General features: G+C 35.5%; 1 protein-coding gene and 1 non-coding gene across 5 annotated transcripts in view; one reads left to right on the top strand and one right to left on the bottom strand.

The window, feature by feature from the left end:
• BRAF (B-Raf proto-oncogene, serine/threonine kinase) overlaps positions 1–19,898 on the bottom strand; it is a 152,888-nt gene that overhangs the window by 44,939 nt on the left and 88,051 nt on the right. For all 4 annotated transcript variants that reach the window (XM_057550501.1, XM_057550502.1, XM_057550503.1 and 1 more), the window contains exons 6-9: positions 11,396–11,544; positions 10,348–10,467; positions 7,691–7,847; positions 975–1,011 (exon numbers count right to left, since the gene is read on the bottom strand). In XM_057550501.1, the coding sequence (XP_057406484.1) occupies positions 975–1,011; positions 7,691–7,847; positions 10,348–10,467; positions 11,396–11,544 (463 nt within the window). The remainder of the gene's footprint in view (positions 1–974; positions 1,012–7,690; positions 7,848–10,347; positions 10,468–11,395; positions 11,545–19,898) is intronic.
• Positions 2,323–2,394, top strand: TRNAG-UCC (transfer RNA glycine (anticodon UCC)). The gene has a single exon. It is a non-coding gene; the product is annotated as a tRNA-Gly (tRNA).

Here is a 19,898-nt window from a genome sequence, read left to right as displayed (position 1 = left end):
AACTATATGCTATAGTAAATACTAAGTCCAGAGTATATAATGCAGGCTTATTATTTTGGTAGGTCCACAGGTATATATAAATATTACAACAAAAGATGGTTTACTCAATGTTTATTCAACATAAAGTATCTTTGAGTCTGGGCTTAGATATTTTGAATATAAATTAGGTCACAGTGAAGAGACCAACTCTAAACAAGATATGCAGGTATTGTAGGGCTTCCTTATTAAATAGAAGACAGCTGAAGAGGTAAGCATAAAGGACCACCTGGAAGAAAACGTCAAGATAGTTTCAAACACCATCTCTTAGAAAAATCTTATGGGGGTAAAATCTTATTTAAAAAGTATTTTCTAAAGTAATGTTTTGCTATGCTCCCGATTTTCACCATGTGCTAGAGTGAACATCTGATGAAAATTCTGTAAGAAATCTCAATTCAGTTTCTCATTTGCTTATTTTATTTACTGGACTAGTAAAAGGGGAACTAGGCTTTTCTATTAGGGGTCCATGCTATAAAGTATATATTCCAAAGCCTTCTAGAAAGCTGAAGGGAAGTGGCTGACAATGTCTAACAAACTGACAAGTTGTAGCAGGCAACCCCAGGGATTCTCCCCAAGAATGATGTAGGAGTCAAGTTTTAACTGGTTGTAAGCTCAATCTTTAAGTATTAGTGGAGGTGGTTAGGAATAAAGTGGGTAAAATAATTAAGGATCTCTCCTCGACAACAACATCTAAAAAACTGTAGACAGTACATTTAAGACTCCCTTTTATGTCCTCTCTTTTTCTCCGGCTATGAATTAGTTAAAATTTTATTAGAGATAAATGATAAATACTAAAGAAAAGCAAACAATTTTTGGTTTTTCTCTGCACATTTTTCTCTGTGTCTGTGTTTCATGAAAGAAGCAAATATAAAGGAGACAAGCAGCAAAGCAATTGCATTTTTCCCTGATTTTTTTTTAAAATTGAAATCACTACTTACCTCCATCACTACGAAACCCTTGGTCTCTAATCAAGTCCTACAAATAAATAGTAATGTATATTTAATCAAAGCATATGGTAAGAAAGTAAAAACATTTTCCACTAAGCATTCACAGAAAGGTTAATTCAAAATAATACCTGCCTTATAAATTACTTCACGAAACAGAAAGAATATGGAATTAGCTAGTGAACATGATAAAATAAAAAATTTGAAGCACTCGCCAACCTAACCCTAGATTGAAGGGATTATTAGTCCTGACGAAATGTTGAAATCCATTTCAGGCCATTCAAAACCAATGGCTGCATTAATTCTTAAAAAAAATTCTACTGGCACATATTAAGAGCCATAAAATGTTCATACCCTTTGATCCTGCAATTCCACTTCTGGGAATTTTTCCTAAGGAAATAATTCAGAAGAAAAAATGATATGCACAAAGATGTTTAGTGCAACATTATCCATTATACTAAAAAACCAGAAATTATTTCCCTATTTTAGGCATACTGACATATTGGTTAACTAAATTATAGTGTATCAATTTAGTAAGTATTATGTAGCTACTAAAACAATTATGAAGCTTGACTCATGAAACATGTTTACAATAAAAAAGAATACAAAATTAAATGTACACTGACACAATTATAAAAATATAAATGTGTAAGGACACACTAGAAGGGGGAAAAAAAATTTGTCTTTATTATTAAAATACAGCTTTTTACAACAGACAACGTGGTGGGGCAGGGCAGTGGGGGAAGAGCCTACTGGCAAGGCAATGCAATTTGGACCCTGACAGATAGAACTTAATCTACCCAGTATAACTTAAATATGAGATCTCTAAATAAGCTCAAAGTCTCTTTGCAAATAGGCAGCTTTTCATTTATAGGCTAAAACAAAGAGCACATTCTTTACAGATGTATTTCTGTCATGTTCAATGTATTATATAAAGCCTTTAACATTTTCTACAGAATAATCAACAAATACTCATATCTCCAAATAAGATGCTAAATGTTAGGGGTTGTGTGACTATCAATAAATATAAAAAATCATGGTGGTCTCACTAACTTTGTGTTCTTGAGAGCTTATAATCTAAGTGTAAGAAAGATATACACACACAGAAATTATGTGATATAAGAATAAGAGCTTAAGAAAACAATAAAAAAGGTGCCAAAGTTGCTTAGTTAATTGCCAAATAAATAGTATGGGTGAAAAGATTCTTCATGCTACGTGAAGTTCAAAGGATAAATAAATAACTATAGAACTTGGCCATTGGTGAAGCATTTGAAGAAGATGATCTAAGTGTTGGGGTTTGAGGGGTAGACAGGAATGCAGAAAAGAAAAGCAGAGGGGGGCTTCCCTGGTGGTCCAGTGGTTAGGACTCCGCACTTCCACTGCCGTGGCCCGGGTTCAATCCCTGGTCAGGGAACTAAGATCCTGCAAGCTGAGAGGCGTGGCAAAAAAAAAAAAAAAAGTCTTCTAGACAACCTACTGCTAATAACCACCATAAACTTATATTTTCCAATCTCAAATATGTTCTTAAAGCTCCTTGACAATCTTTATCTATGTGACCTAGGTTAAATAGGATCTTCTAGTATTCCAATACTGGCTATTTCAAACTTTTTGCCAATCTCCTATGGGGTTCCTTTCTTACTTATATCTCTTCCCTTTTTTAGCATGACAGAGAAAACAGAAACTATCAAAGAACATTCTGTTCTGCCTCTATATCTACAAACATTTGTGTAATAATATTAGCTATAATTTTTGAATTCTTATTTTGTGCCAAGAACAATAAGCATTTTCAAATCACTACAAGGGGTAGACACTATAGGCCTCAAGGTTAAGTCATCTGCCCATGGTCATACTGCCTGTAAAGAGCTGCGGAGCTAGCTATGTTCATCTTTAATTCCTCATAGCCTCTGAGGAACATCACTTCCAAGTTCAAGGAATTTTACTACCTCAGTTATTCTTTCTTGTTATTTTTTAACCTCTCTCTTCACTTGCTTCTTCCCCTGAAGTTACAAATATGCCCAAGTCTCTGCTTCAATCTATGACCCTTTCATCATTCCTTTATAGCCAAGCTTCTCAAAATTGGCACTTAATCCCACATCTTTAACTGGTTATGCTATCCTCCAACAGTCCTCTAAAACAGCTCTCAACGAAGTAAAAATGACATTGTAATTGCCCAATAGTCATTTCCAGTCCTTATCTCATTTGAGTCTCAGTGGCAACTGCCATCAACTACTTAAGCATTCTTGAAGTCCCCTTTTCTCCCTTTGGCTTCTGCAACACTACTTTCTCTTATTTGAAGCTAAAGTTAGGAAGAGAAGCCTAAAATGGAGACCGAGAATGACAGTCTCTGCCTGTATCTCAAATGTTAATGTTTACTGGGGTTGCATGTCTACCCTCTTTTCAGTTTACATATAGTATTTGAGTAATATCACTTACATCCATGACTTTAACTGACAAAAATAGTCTATTTCTAAATCTGTATCTCTACTCAAGGTCCTTGTTTCAACTGCTACTGGACTTCTAAACAAGGAAAGTTCCACAGATATCTTAAAGTCAAGATGTCCAAAATAAAAGTTAACATTTTCATTTCTACAAACCCTGTTCTTCTTCCTTTGGCATTTCCTATCTTAATGGATAGAATAAATACTATCTATTCACCTAAGCCAGACAACTCTAGGCATTATCTTTTTTTAAATCACCATTTCTTATTTATTTATTTTTGGCTGCGTTGGGTCTTCTTTGCTGTGCGCAGGCTTTCTCTAGTTGCGGTGAGAGGGGGCTACTCTTTGTTGCAGTGCACGGGCTTCTCACTGCGGTGGCTTCTCTTGTTGCAGAGCACGGGCTCTAGGCACGTGGGCTTCAGTAGTTGTGGCTTGTGGGCTCTAGAGCACAGGCTCAGCAGTTGTGACGCACAGGCTTAGCTGCTCCGCGGCATGAGGGATCTTCCCAGACCAGGGATCAAACCCATGTCCCCTGCACTGGCAGGCGGATTCTTAACCACTGCGCCACCAGGGAAGTCCCTAGGCATTATCTTTTGTTACCTCTCATCTCTTTCACTTCTCTCCTCTACTACTATATAGAACAGTGATTGAGATAAGAAAGAAAGACCAGGTTTTACCCCATTTCAATCATTTATCACCTGTGTGATCTGGGGTAAGTTTCTTGATATCTCTAAATCTAATTTTCTTAACAGTAAAATAAGGATAATACTACTACTTAACTCACAAGTGTTTGTGAGGACAGAATAAGAAAATTTATGTAAAGTACTCAGTAAAGCACCTAGCACATAGTAAGCATTAACAGTAGCCATTTACAGTATCCATCCTAACAATCGTGCCTATCAAATCTCTCACTAATTCAAAAGAACTTTCTAAAGTAAAGAGCTGATCACTTTCTTTCCCACTCAGTTTATCGGACCCCCTATTACCAACTACTATAGTGACCTCAGAGCGATAACATAATGTCTTTCAGTGTGGACTCCACCTACTTAGTTTCATCCTCTACCATTCCCCACCCTTCTCCTGAACCCTAAACTCCTACAATACCAACTATTCATTACAACCCACATAAAGGTACTTCTATATTTCTGCACATACCATTTCCGTAACAAATGCCCTTCCTTCTTAAAACCCCCACCTAGTGCACTGAATAAACTCCGACTCCTTCCTATTCATCTTCTACAGTCTGGCTTAAATGTTGTCCCTTCTCTGCTAAACATTACTAGATTTAACCAGGTAGGGTTTATCATCCCCTTCTATAAACTATCACTGTACATTTTGTGTTTATTTATTTATATGGCTGATTCATCCATTTCCATTAGACTGTGACCTCCTTGAGGGCAAAGACTGTGCTAATTCATCTTAATTCCCTATTCTGACACAGTGCCTATCCCAGAGTAAATATTAAATCTGGTTTACTGGAATAATAAATGACAAATAATGACTGAAATTGAATGAAATGACTGAAACTGAATGAAATGCTAAAAGGTTTATATTTTTCAATGGGAAGTAAATGAAAGTTTTGGAACAAAGGAACAGATGATGATAGAGGTTTTATAAAAATTATTCTGATAATAGCAATAAAAAATGGAAATGGGCAGAGAGAAATCAATGGCAGGAAATCTATTTAGGAGATTATTGTAATAAGTAGTTCAAGTGAAGAAATATGGGCCCAAATGGTGGTAGTAATAACAAATTTGAGACATATATCAAAAGGAAAGGTGATACCTTATGACTATTTGCTTATAGGGGAAGATGAAAAAGCAAGATATAAAGATGACACTCCTAATGTTCAAGCCTAAGAGAACAGGAGAAACTTAATAACACTAAGACATAAAGAGAAATAGTCTAAAAGAATGTCAGTTTTGAAAGTAAATACAAAGGTAACAACTTTGAACATACTGACAATAGATCTAACTGACAATAGATCTGACAATAAATACAAAGGTAACAACTTTGAACATACTGACAGTTAGACCTAATAGATCTGACAATAGATCTAGAAATAAGATGTGATTTCTTATTTCACACAATCTCCTTATTTCCATATTTCCCTCTCTATTTTTTTTTTCCTTTGTATTCAGGTCTAGCCAGATAGAAGAAGACCTTATTAGTTGAGAAAAATTGATATTAAGAAAAGGCTACTTTAAATGAATCCAATAAAAATAGAGAAAAAATTTCATAGTAAAAAATAGGAAGAAAGTCTGACTTGGGAATGTATCTTGAAAAATGAAATTAAGATTTATAAGAAGTTTATTTTCTTTTACATTCAACAAAACTTTAAGTTATAATTTCAACAGTATGCTAATCCTTAGAATTAATACAGAAAAAATCAAGTTTTCATTGGTAATAATATCAAACTTATGACAGCACAAATTGAAATTCTTAATTTCATATTCATCTTTTACATCACAATCATCATCATTTTTATAAAAATTGTAAAGGACTTCATCAATCCCTCAAAGGCCTCCATCAATCCTATGATATTTAAATCATTTTCACTTGAAAAGCCTATTCTCTTGTCATCCTTATAGACTTTCTCTCTTTTACTGTTAACTGGACTAATTTAATTCTGCTGTACCCTTATTTCTCAATGACTTTATAAGATTTGAGTAGTTCTACCAAGTGACTTTTTCACTGTCTTCATAAAATCCTTAAAATCTTTTTTTTGTTGTCAGATTCACAATCAATCTGCTTTATGTTTTCACTGAAATGTTGGATAGTGATGGAAAAGGGCTGGAATGCAAGCTGGTATTAAATGGGGAGGGATATGTGAGTGGAGACTAATATTAAGGGAGTCTGTTAATTAGTGATTATTTTCCTGTTAGGATAATTTTTGCTTCTTCACTCAACCTTATGAGGACTCACATAAGGAATGCCAGTATAATGAGAACAACCCTTGTCCTCTAACATACACATGACCCCTCAGTAACTTCAGTATCCTGCTTACATGGGGAAACAGTTTCAAATTCCTTTATAAATATAATTACTTTCCAAGGCAAACAAATTTGGTGGCTTTTTTGTTTTGTTGCTTATTACAGACAGAGACTGAGGGTAACCCACATTTTTTATTCTAAAGTACAAATTCTGGGAGAAGTGATCCCAACCCCACCACAGCTCAGATAGCAAGGGCTCTTTATTCTCTTCAGTTACTGAGATGATGTATCGATAGTTGAATGAACCAGTCCTTTTGGATTGATCCTGCGTATCTCATCTTTTTTCTCATCTCTTCCTTCTCTTTTGTCTATTATCAGGGACTGGCAAAATACAATGGGCTGGCCACCTGCTTTACTAAAGTTTTACTGGAATAAAGCCTCACCTATTTGTTTAAAATGTATTATCTATGGCTGTTTTCACACTACACTGAGTTCAACAGCTGTCATTAGAGATCATATGACACACAAGCCTAAAATATTTACTATGTGGCCCTTTTAGAGTTTGTTGATCCCTGGTCTATATTATGGGAAACAGACCTCTGCTTTGTCTTCTAACCCTTTTACTAATACAAATACTTTTTGATGACTTCTTATGTTAGGTGTCAACTAACACCTAATAGTTCCTATGTTAGGGAACTATATTAGGAATGGTTTCTGCTGTCCAGGAGTTAAGGTCAAATCGAAGAAGTGACACTAATGTACATAATTAACTTATAGTGTATAAGATAAACCAGGAAAGTAAAAAAATTCAAGAGTGACCAGCCCCAGAAGGAGACTAAAATAATTGACTTGTGTAGAGATGGAATCCAATGGTATACTCAAGAAAGTAAAGAAGGTAAAAGGTAGCTTTGCATGAGAAGTACATAAAGTAATGATTAGTCCTTAAGGGTTATTTAACTCAAAAGTTAAACTTTTCGAAATTTAGGTAAAGATTTCAAATTGATCTAAATAGGAAATATGCAAGTGTATTCTTATTTTTTCTTTACCCCAAAATGGTCAAGTGGATTATCTGTTAAATAAATGAAGATAAGACTTTTACAGAGATGGTGTCATAAGGAAAAAAATGAGAATAACTCTATAATTTGGTGCCAGTTAAATATTTTACGCCATCAGAGAAGATGAAAAGGCTTTTCTGATTTGTAGTTCATGAAAAGTCTATCACTTATAATAAATGTGATAAATGAAAGATGGCACTTATTTCTGATCTATATTATAAATGTAGCAGAAAAAATAAAGAAACATTTGAATTTTCTAAGTTCGAGCACTGCTGGATACTTACATCAATATTGACAGGTTCTATGGTGTTTATATGCACATTTGGAGCTGATGAGGACCGGTCTCGTTGTCCAAACTGATTTCGATGATCTTCATCTGGTCGGAAAGGCTGTGGAATTGGAATGGATTTTGAAGGAGACGGACTGGTGAGAATTGGGGGCCTGGAAAAATCAAGTGATTGGAAGATAAGATTCAGAGCAACTTTATAGAGATAATAACAGAAAAATGGATGATATAAAGATTTTCTTGTTTTCATATCCTCAAATAAAATCTTTAAAATAAAGCATTAAAAATCCAGCAGTAACGGCTTTTAAAAGTGTTAGTTTAAAAAACTAATATGTGCTTGCAACTAACACTGACAAAGCTGCTTTGCTCAAGCAGAGGCTCCAGGGAGTATCAATGATAAGAACACTGATTCTTATCCAGAAAACTCCAGAGAAATCTACAAATGGCTAAAAATTACCTGTTGTTAATCAGCTGAAGAAACTCTTGTCCTTTAAAGTTATACAAAAATGCTCTAGGTAGGCACTGACTGAATAGTGTCTGCCAATTTTTCTACCTTTGCCATTTCTTGATAGTTGAAGTTACTAAAATGAAATTTTTATGGGAAGTATCAATATTAGGAAATTATAAATCTTTTAAAAACATACATGTGTTTTTCAGGACCTAAAAGATATACCTATTGCTTTATACAAGAGTTGAATTAAAATCCTGAACAATAATAGCAAAAGATCATTTCCAAATTCAAAAGATGATTCTCAGAGTGTCAATCTCTCATATTTTGAAATGTTTACCATGCCCAATAATCGATACAAGACACATAGGAAAATAATATATTAAGCATTAAAGTAAATATTTGTAAAAACTGCTTTTTGATGAAACCACCAAAATAGGTGACAGAGTGACCTATTTTGGTACTGTGGATAAATAACAAAGTCTATGATCTCTCACTGCTCCCAAAATGAACCTGGCACTCACAGAGCACATTAAAGTTTTGAGAATAGATTGTAAACACCTGTGAGAAGTCTGTGCCCCTCAGAAGGAATATCCTAGGGAGCTAAGAAATGAGTGTCACTTGATTGACGAGGTGTGACTGTCTTAGTGAGCTCCATCAGGACCAATGAATGACGCAGTGCTAACAGCCTCTCTTCAGAGACTGGTTATCGTTGCACCCCATCTTATGCGACTCTGTAACTAACCAGCATTATCTAGTGGTTAATAGGACAGCCAGAAAGACAATGTTGAGGGAATAAAAAGACATTTTTAAGACGGGAGAGGGTTTAGAGAGGAATGAGAAGAAAATATAGTAGAAAAGGACTAGATAAAGGTTGAAAGAGCCAAAGAAGCCAAATAGTGACAAAAAGCTTCTAAATAAAATGTTAATAGAATCTGAACCAAGAATCTGTGCTTCTCTGAAGCACACTTTTAAGGGTAGGGAAAGAAATTTTGACTTTATCTAAATGAATCCACTTAGAAGGGAAATAAAAATAATAAAATATTATATACTTTAAAAAACTGCTATAAGCCCAATGAGAATTATAGGTAAGGCTGATGGAACTAGCCTTTAAGAAAATTAGCATGTTCTACTGGTCCTTTTTATTCTGATAATTGAGAAATTTTTAGTTTGTGACAAAGCTGTCTTTATTTCTGCTTTAGACAGCCAATAAAAGCCGTTGGCAAGGGATTTTGGGAGCAGGTAAAAAGAATGTAAAAGTGACAATATTAGCTTTTAAAAAGTTTTGGAAAGTACACTGACTTTTTAAACACTACTTAGAGGTGATTTAAAGTCTCAAAGCAGTAACATACTTTAAGTTAGAACTTAAAAGTGGAAAAAGCCTGAATTTACTACAACTGAATAGGGTAGTCTAATTAACACAACTGATCTGGTGTAGTGACAGCAAGTCATTCTTGAAACTTACTGAATTAAAACTATGACAGCAACATGTAGTACACAGTAAGTCAGAAATATGTACGCAAAGGACATTGGTCTTTAAGTAAGAAAAACAAAAACCTGGATTAAATCTAATAAATTTTATTAGCAAATCTAAAGAAAATGGGTATACTAGAAGATGAAGATATGCTGCTTGTACCTCCCTTCTCCCCTTGCCCCCATGCCCCCACCATCACCATGCTTTTATTTCCTATGCTCATTCAGATTCTAGAATTCTTTACGGTCCAGTTCAAATCCCACTTTCTTGATTAAATGTTGACTACCCTCTCTCACTATTCTCTCTTCTCTTGTAAACATGATAATATTTATCACACAGTTTAAAATAATATATCATAAATTGTAGATTATAATTATATACTATTTTAAAATCATCGGCCATTATCTTATATGTTAATGTTACTTTTCTAAATGGAAATCATATACTTCTATATCTGATATTAAAAATAAAGCAATGATCACAAGGCGGGGACTCTAAATTATCTGTTGCTTGATTTTTTTCAAGGATGGTCCTAAAACCGTCTATGTCAGCTTTAACCCTGTGTATCTGTACCAAATGTACGTAAATTAGCTGACTGGTGTGATAAGTTACCTGAAAAAAAAAAAATCCTTAATTTAACAATCCAAATGTTGGAAAGGTTTATAATTAACCAAAAGTTCCAAAGAAATCAGCTCAAATAGCATGTCACTGAACAGCAGGAATCAAATCATACCCAATAGAATCGGAGGGGGGTGCAGAAGGGGATGATCCAGACGTAAGGGTAGTCTCTGCTAAGGAGGCCTCCTCCTGTGGTATGGGGTGGTGTTCAAAGAACTTGGAGACAAACAGCAAACTGTGAGGCAAAAACAAAAACAAAACAAAAACAAACCTAACTTGTGCAAAACCCAGAAGCTTCATATACCAGAATACCTTAAAGAATTAACAAAAATGTCTGAGATCAAATTCCATTTTCAGGAAGGATTGTTAAATTCAATTACTTGTATTTTTGTCTAAAGGCTTATTGTAAAAAATTATATTGTACTTTCAAAGGCAAGCTCAGAATCTAAAACTAATTGCTCTATACAGCAAATTTCTACATAGTAGAGGGGAAAAATCATGCTTTATGGTTAAGGAATTAGAAGAAAATGTATCTACTGCTAAAAATTAGGTTATATCATTATGATATACTTTAAAGTACAGAGTTGAATTCCCTCTATTCAAGTAATCAAAAAAAGTAATAAGACTTTACTAGCAGCAGTAACAACACAAAAAAAGATTAAAATAGACTCAATCTATTGAGAGAGGGAGTAGGCGGAAGAGAGGGACTAGGGGGAAGAGAGGGAGGAAGAGAAGGGGCGGGGAGGGAGAGAGAGAGACAGACAGACAGACAGACAGGCACACTAACTTTGAGAAAGAGAGAGCACTTAATTTACAAAATAGCTGACAGAACCAGATTCCCCAATCTGCGGTCCAAAAATATAATGGTTAATTTAATTGAAACACCCAAAAACCATCTAAAAGTGATTTCTATGGGCAAGAGATCTTTATTAATTAAAAGAGAATATAAAACATAAATGAAATGTACAGCAAACCAGAATTATAATTTGAGAGAGAAGTACTGGCTATACTACATATTACTCTCTAGCCACACTTCAAAAAGTTCCCTGTGACAACTCTTCTGTACAGAAAACTTCCACAGACTCCAAGACATACTAGTTTCACATTAAGAAAAGTTAAATGTAAAGTGGAAGACAGAAAAGAAAAATTTTTTGATTACTTACTCAAGTTGGTCATAATTAACACACATCAGTGGAACCTCTGTACTACAACGCTGGTGAAATTTATAACCACATGTTTGACAGCGGAACCCCTGGAAAAGCAGCTTTCGACAGAAGTCACAAAATGCTAAGGTGAAAAAAGTTTTCCGTACCTGCAAAGTAAAACATCGTAGAGGATTTCAAAAACTAGTAAGAATCTTTTTAGAAATCAACTTATTTACTCTTGATTAAAATAACAAATCTTTAATATGCTTACATCATGAGAACTGACTTAAACACTAAGATACTAAAATGAAAATCAGTGGATTCAAGCTAACAGATGCACTACATGTATTTATCTCCCACCCACTAACCAATTAAACTCAGAAGTCAAGAAGATGGGAAATAAATAAAAGACTAACTAATATCAAGCTTTACTACATAAAAGTAAAAGCAGAGATGACAGGAGAAGGAAGAAACAGAGGTGAAAGACAGAATAAGGGTACACTTCAATAACTCTACAAAGAAAGGAGTTAACAGATGCTTATTGGTGTTGACAGAACAAGAAACAATGGCATACTTAAAGTTACAAAGGTATGCAATGGAGGAACCAAAAAACCCGCAAAAAACAAAAATGCTTCAGAGGAAGAGAAAAAAGAGGAGGCAGGTTGTAATGTTACAAATGATCTAATTCCCTATGGAACTGGCCATAAGTAAATGTCTGAAACTGATAAAGAAAGAAACTGTGGCTTAAAGTTATTATTTAGTAATATGAAAATAATCACGAGAAGAGGTTGAAACAGAAACCATTGAAAGTTAAGAATGATTTCCTCTCAGATAGCCTCATCCACCAGAGGGCAGACAGCAGAAGCAAGAAGAACTACAATCCTGCAGCCTGTGGAACAAAAACCATATTCACAGAAAGAAAGACAAGATGAAAAGGCAGAGGGCTATGCACCAGATGAAGGAACAAGATAAAACCCCAGAAAAACAACTAAATGAAGTGGAGATAGGCAACCTTCCAGAAAAAGAATTCAGAATAATGATAGTGAAGATGATCCAGGACCTCAGAAATAATGATAGTGAAGATGATCCAGGACCTCAGAAAAAGATGATCCAGGACCTCAGAAATGGTAGTGAAGATGATCCAGGACCTCAGACCAGGATCAAAAAGATGATCCAGGACCTCAACCTTCCAGAAAAAGAATTCAGAATAATGACAGTGAAGATGATCCAGGACCTCAGAAAAAGAATGGAGGCAAAGATTGAGAAGATGTAAGAAATGTTTAACAAAGACCTAGAAGAATTAAAGAACAAACAAACAGAGATGAACAATACAATAACTGAAATGAAAAATACACTAGAAGGAATCAATAGCAGAATAACTGAGGCAGAAGAACAGATAAGTGACCTGGAAGACAGAATGCTGGAATTCACTGCTGCAAAACAGAATAAAGAAAAAAGCATGAAAAGAAATGAAGACAGCCTAAGAGACCTCTGGGACAACATTAAATGCAACAACATTCGCATCATAGGGGTCCCAGAAGGAGAAGAGAGAGAGAAAGGACCCGAGAAAATATTTGAAGAGATTACAGCTGAAAACTTCCCTACCATGGGAAAGGAAATAGCCACCCAAGTCCAGGAAGCTCAGAGAGTCCCATACAGGATAAACCCAAGGAGAAACACACCAAGACACATAGTAATCAAATTGGCAAAAATTAAAGACAAAAAAAATTTATTAAAAGCAGCAAGGGAAAAACGACAAATAACATACAAGGGAACTCCCACAAGGTTAACAGCTGATTTCTCAGCAGAAACTCTACAAGTCAGAAGGGAGTGGCATGATATACTTAAAATGATGAAAGGGAAGAACCTACAACCAAGATTACTGTACCTGGCAAGGATCTCATTCAGATTCGATGGAGAAATCAAAAGCTTTACAGACAAGCGAAAGCTAAGAGAATTCAGCACCACCAAACCAGCTCTACAACAAATGCTAAAGGAACTTCCCTAAGTGGGAAACACAAGAGAAGAAAAGGACCTACAAAAACAAACCCAAAGCAATTAAGAAAATGGTAATAGGAACATACATATCGATAATTACCTTAAACGTGAATGGATTAAATGCTCCAACCAAAAGACACAGGCTCGCTGAATGGATACAAAAACAAGACCCATATATATGCTGTCTACAAGAGACCCACTTCAGAACTAGGAACACATTCAGACTCAAAGTGAGGGGATGGAAAAAGATATTCCATGCAAATGGAAATCAAAAGAAAGCTGGAGTAGCAATACTCATATCAGATAAAATAGACTTTAAAATAAAGAATGTTACAAGAGACAAGGAAGGACACTACGTAATGATCAAGGGATCAATCCAAGAAGAAGATATAACAATTATAAATATATATGCACCCAACATAGGAGCACCTCAATACATAAGGCAACTGCTAACAGCTATAAAAGAGGAAATCGACAGTAACACAGTAATAGTGGGGGACTTAACACCTCACTTACACCAATGGACAGATCATCCAAAATGAAAATAAATAAGGAAACAGAAGCTTTAAATGACACAATAGACCAGATAGATTTAGTTGATATTTATAGGACATTCCATCCAAAAACAGCAGATTACACTTTCTTCTCAAGTGTGCACAGAACATTCTCCAGGAGAGATCACATCCTGGGTCACAAATCAAGCCTCAGTAAATTTAAGAAAATTGAAATCATATCAAGCATCTTTTCTGACCATAATGCTATGAGATTAGAAATCAATTACAGGGAAAAAAACATAAAAAACACAAACACATGGAGGCTAAACAATACGTTACTAAATAACCAAGAGATCACTGAAGAAATCACAGAGGAAATCAAAAAATACCTAGAGACAAATGACAATGAAAACACGACGATCCAAAACCTATGGGATGCAGCAAAAACAGTTCTAAGAGGGAAGTTTATAGCTATACAAGTCTACCTCAAGAAACAAGAAAAATCTCAAATAAACAATCTAACCTTACACCTAAAGGAACTAGAGAAAGAAGAACAAACAAAACTCAAAGTTAGCAGAAGGAAAGAAATCATAAAGATCAGAGCAGAAATAAATGAAATAGAAACAAAGAAAACAATAGCAAAGATCAATAAAACTAAAAGCTGGTTCTTTGAGAAGATAAACAAAAGTGATAAACCATTAGCCAGACTCATCAAGAAAAAGAGGGAGAGGACTCAAATCAATAATATTAGAAATGAAAAAGAAGTTACAACAGACACCACAGAAATACCAAGCATCCTAAGAGACTACTACAAGCAACTCTATGCCAATAAAATGGACAACCTGGAAGAAATGGACAAATTCTTAGAAAGGTAGAACCTTCCAAGACTGAACCAGGAAGAAACACAAAATATGAACAGACCAATCACAAGCACTGAAATTGAAACTGTGATTAAAAATCTTCCAACAAACAGAAGCCCAGGACCAGATGGCTTCACAGGTGAATTCTATCAAACATTTAGAGAAGAGCTAACACCCATCCTTCTCAAACTCTTCCAAAAAACTGTAGAGGAAGGAACACTCCCAAACTCATTCTATGAGGCCACCATCACCCTGATACCAAAACCAGACAAAGATACTCCAAAAAAAGAAAATTACAGACCAATATCACTGATGAATATAGATGCAAAAATCCTCAACAAAATACTAGCAAACAGAACCCAACAACACATTAAAAGGATCATACACCATGATCAAATGGGATTTATCCCAGGGATGCAAGGATTCTTCAATATACACAAATCAATAAATGTGATACACCATATTAACAAATTGAAGAAGAAAAACCATATGATCATCTCAATAGATGCAGAAAAAGCTTGTGACAAAATTCAACACCCATTTATGATAAAAACTCTCCAGAAAGTGGGCATAGAGGGAACCTACCTCAACATAATAAAGGCCATATACAACAAACCCACAGCAAACATCATTCTCAATGGTGAAAAACTGAAAGCATTTCCTCTAAGATCAGGCACAAGACAAGGATGTCCACTCTCACCACTATTATTCAACATAGTTTTGGAAGTCCTAGCCACGGCAACCAGAGAAGAAAAAGAAATAAAAGGAATAAAAATTGGAAAAGAAGAAGTAAAACTGTCACTGTTTGCAGATGACATGATACTATACATAGAGAAGCCTAAAACTGCCACCAGAAAACTACTAGAGCTAATTAATGAATTTGGTAAAGTTGCAGGATACAAAATTAATGCACAGAAATCTCTTGCATTCCTATACACTAATGACAACAAATCTGAAAGAGGAATTAAGGAAACTCTCCCATTTACCACTGCAACAAAAAGAATAAAATACCTAGGAATAAACCTACCTAGGGAGACAAAAGACCTGTATGCAGAAAACTATAAGACACTGATGAAAGAAATTAAAGATGATATCAACAGATGGAGAGATATACCATGTTCTTGGACTGGAAGAATCAATATTGTGAAAATGACTATACTACCCTAAGCAATCTACAGATTCAATGCAATCCCTATCAAATTACCAATGGCATTTTTTACAGAACTGGAACAAAAAATCTTAAAATTTGTATGGAGACACAAAAGACCCTGAATAGCCAAAGCAGTTTTGAGGGAAAAAAACGGAGCTGGAGGAATCAGACTCCCTGACTTCAGACTATACTACAGAGCTACAGTAATCAAGACAACATGGTACTGGCACAAAAACAGAAATATAGATCAGTGGAACAGGATAGAAAGCCCAGAGATAAACCCACACACCTATGGTCAACTAATCTATGACAAAGGAGGCAAGGATATACAATGGAGAAAAGACAGTCTCTTCAGTAAGTGGTGCTGGGAAAACTGGACAGCTACATGTAAAAGAATGAAATCAGAACACTCCCTAACACCATACACAAAAATAAACTCAAAATGGATTAGAGACCTAAATGTAAGACTGGACACTATAAAACTCTTAGAGGAAAACATAGGAAGAACACTCTTTGACATAAATCACAGCAAGGTCTTTTTTGATCCACCTCCTAGAGTAATGGAAATAAAAACAAAAATAAACAAATGGGACCTAATAAACAAAAAAAAAAGAAAAAAAACAAGAATGATTTCCTCTGGAGAGTGGCATTAGAGGCTAACAAGGGATAGGGCAACAGATGATTTTTTTTTGTAAACTCCTCTGCACTATCTTAAAAACTATATACATTTGATTAAAATGTAATATACTTTGATTAAAATGTAAAAAGGAATTTATAATAGAAAAAAACTAGTTTATAATTATATGAAAATCAGATCAACCCTACCTAAACTTGCTAACTTAGGACAAGGGACAGGAAAATCACCTAAAAGAAGGTAAGAACTACTTTAAACAAATTATCAGTTTGTTAGAGGATTAGAACACCTAAATGTATCTGTGAACATTCCTCAATGTGAAACTTAAAAGGCAACATGTAAGAACTCCATGTCAGAAGCCAAACATGGGTCACATAAACAGAACTGTGCCAGGGAAGCTCTATCTTGATAACGAACAAAACCAGAAATTGTTTTAAACTGTTTGGTTTGTATATATAAGAAGCAGAAAACACAAAAAGGATAAACAAATAACAAAATGTTAACAATGGCTATTTGAGAGTGATGAGAGCATGGGTGACTATTTTGTCCTTTGTTCTTTGCTGTATATTCTCAATTCATCTCAGTTTTTCAGACAGCGTTAATCACACACAATAGTAAGAAAAATACATCATGATCCAGGACACACCTGTATTCATATAATAATATTACCCTAACTATACATAATGCATATCAGAATTTTCTAATCCATTCTACTGCATGTAAATGCTTTTCACGATCCACTAAATTGATTTCAACACCCACTTTATCAAACTCTTTTCAATAAACACATATTTAACAGGATAAAATGTTATTAAAAATAATGCTTCATCAAGAAAATGATATCTTGGCACATCATCCATTCTGGCTTTTTGAGAACATTTAGATAGTTTTAAGAGTAGCTCTTGTTTTCTTCACCTTTTTGTCTATGTATCACTTTCTAGGGGATATAAGAAAACAACTGACTGTTTTTAGCTTTGTTCCTTTTCCATTTGTCTCTGGATTTAAAAGCAATTAGAAAATTTTCTTTAATATTTATGTGGCTACTATTTACTAAAGCAAGCATCTTTTTATATTGCTAGCATAATCTCTGGAAATTAGAGCACAGAAAAATACAAAACGTATTCACAGGAATCAGCATTTTATAGTCACTTTATCCTTTTTGCTAACTGCTCATACTCTCAATCGCCTAATAATCTGCGGACTTTCATGAAGCCCTAATTTCTCTTGCTTCTTTAATCTACTCAGTTGCAGTCTTTCTTCCTGTCACTGACTTATATGTGAAAACTATGTGTAACTGGTTGTTTCTGTATGTAAAGGAAGGGGGGAAAAAAGAGAGAGAAGGAAGGAGGGCAGGAGGGAGGAAAGCAGAAAGGAGAGAAAAACACCTGAGCAGGAGAAAATGTGGGTATGCATTTGAGCATAAATTGAGTAAGTGACATATACCTCTATCTGTGAATATACCTTTGTCAATAAAGGTGGGCACAGGAAGGTATATCTTTTCTTTTGGGCCACAACTTATGCTTATTTTGGAATTCAAGACATGGATGGTAAACTCGTGGGGGCCATAGAACAGGCAATTTGCATTCATTAATTTGTAAGGTGTGGGGCTGTCTGAGGGAAGACATTAACTTTAGTGCCTATAGAAAATGGGAAGGTCTGGACACATGGCATCTGTTTTTAATCTTGGTTCTCTACCTTCCCTGCCCCCTGCCAGTTCCCAAGGATTCCTGGGATGCAGGCATATACTGAAGGGATCGCTTTTATAACAGACTATGAAACCAGGAGGCATAAGCAGCCTTCCTGCAGCAGTCAACAAAAGCCAGCCCAGAGAAGCAGGGAGAGGATTTCTTTCCCTTTCTAAGCAGAACACAGGCCTATGACACTAAGAGCAATCACTCCAAAACACAAATCTAATCACACTGCTCCCCTGCCTATTATAATCATTAAATTTCCAATGATTTTAGGGAAAAGTCTAAATCTTTAACATAGCTTACAAGGACTCTCACGAGCTTACTCCGCCCATATACACGCTACACTCTAACAGCCGCCTCTCCAACTTTGTATCATCCATTCTGAACTTCTTTCAAAACTGAAAAGGTAACATGCTTTCTTGCTGTTCCCTCTGCCTAGAGTACTTTTTTTTTAAATATTTATTTATTTTTTTATGGCTGTTTTGGGTCTTTGTGGCTGCACGTGGGCTTTCTCTAGTGGTGGCAAGCGGGGGCTACTCTTCGTTGCAGTGCGTGGGCTTCTCTTGCTGCAGAGCACGGGCTCAAGAGCGCAAGCTCAGTAGTTGTCGTGCACGGGCTTAGCTGCTCCGCAGCATGCGGGATCTTCCTGGACCAGGGCTCAAACCCGTGTCCCCTGTATTGGCAGGCGGATTCTGAACCACTGCGCCACCAGGGAAGTCCCTGTCTAGAGTACTCTTCCCTTCACCCTTCATCTGCTCTTCCCTCATCCATCAGGCCTTAGCTTTCATATTTCTTCCTTTGGGAAAACTTCCTGACTCCTCAAAGGCCAGGTTAGGAATCTACTCTGTGTATCTATAGCACTTTAAACATACACGGTAATTAAGAGTGCTTATGAAAATTTTTAATTAAATCATCTGTCTCTCTACTCTAAGGCAGGGATACTGTTTTCTTATTAATTGTTACATCCCCAGATCAGACAAAATATTGGCAGATGAAAAGATCTCAACAAATATTAACTGGCAGCTCTCCAACTGTGTTGTGAAGATTTCCATACTCTGCAACTAACAGGCAGTTTGCTTTCATTACCCTCTTGTGGCAAGGACCTTCCTGAGGCACTGCTTAAGGTTAGTAACTTAGATCTTCTTTTACCTCCTCATATCCAATTTCTAATTAAGAAGAATAAGAAAAAGAGTACTTTTTTTTTTAATTCCTAAAAACTTAAATAAAAAATATTAAGATTTATCCTCTCAAAATTCTACAGGTTTTAAAAAAAAAAGTCGATAGTACTGAACTCCTTATATCATCATTACAAAACTATCTGCTACACAGTAAATCTGATTGGCATCAGGTGTATCTTACACTCGTCCAAAAGATACCTTATCTATTGAAGCACAAACCTGATCTCATTATTCACCTCTAATGGAGCCTCCAAAACACTAACACCCCCCAGGAAATCAAAAGAGCCCAGCTGTACTAATCAACAAGGCACAAGGGAAAACACTTGATGCCAAAAGGGTAGCAAAAACTATCCATCTAGAAAAATAAACTGTGGTCCAAATTCCATATATAGAAAAGAAAGAAGTGCATTCCTGCCTTACAGATCACTCTAATCTTGGCTCCTGCCTACTCTTTTAGAGGACAGGTTCTCAAGCTCTGGAACTGTACCCTCTACCTTATCTCTGAGGTAGAGAGGT

Source organism: Balaenoptera acutorostrata, chromosome 7, assembly GCF_949987535.1.
Source record: "Balaenoptera acutorostrata chromosome 7, mBalAcu1.1, whole genome shotgun sequence".
NCBI classification, from domain to species: Eukaryota; Metazoa; Chordata; class Mammalia; order Artiodactyla; family Balaenopteridae; genus Balaenoptera; species Balaenoptera acutorostrata.
This window is presented reverse-complemented; position numbering and strand designations above follow the sequence as displayed.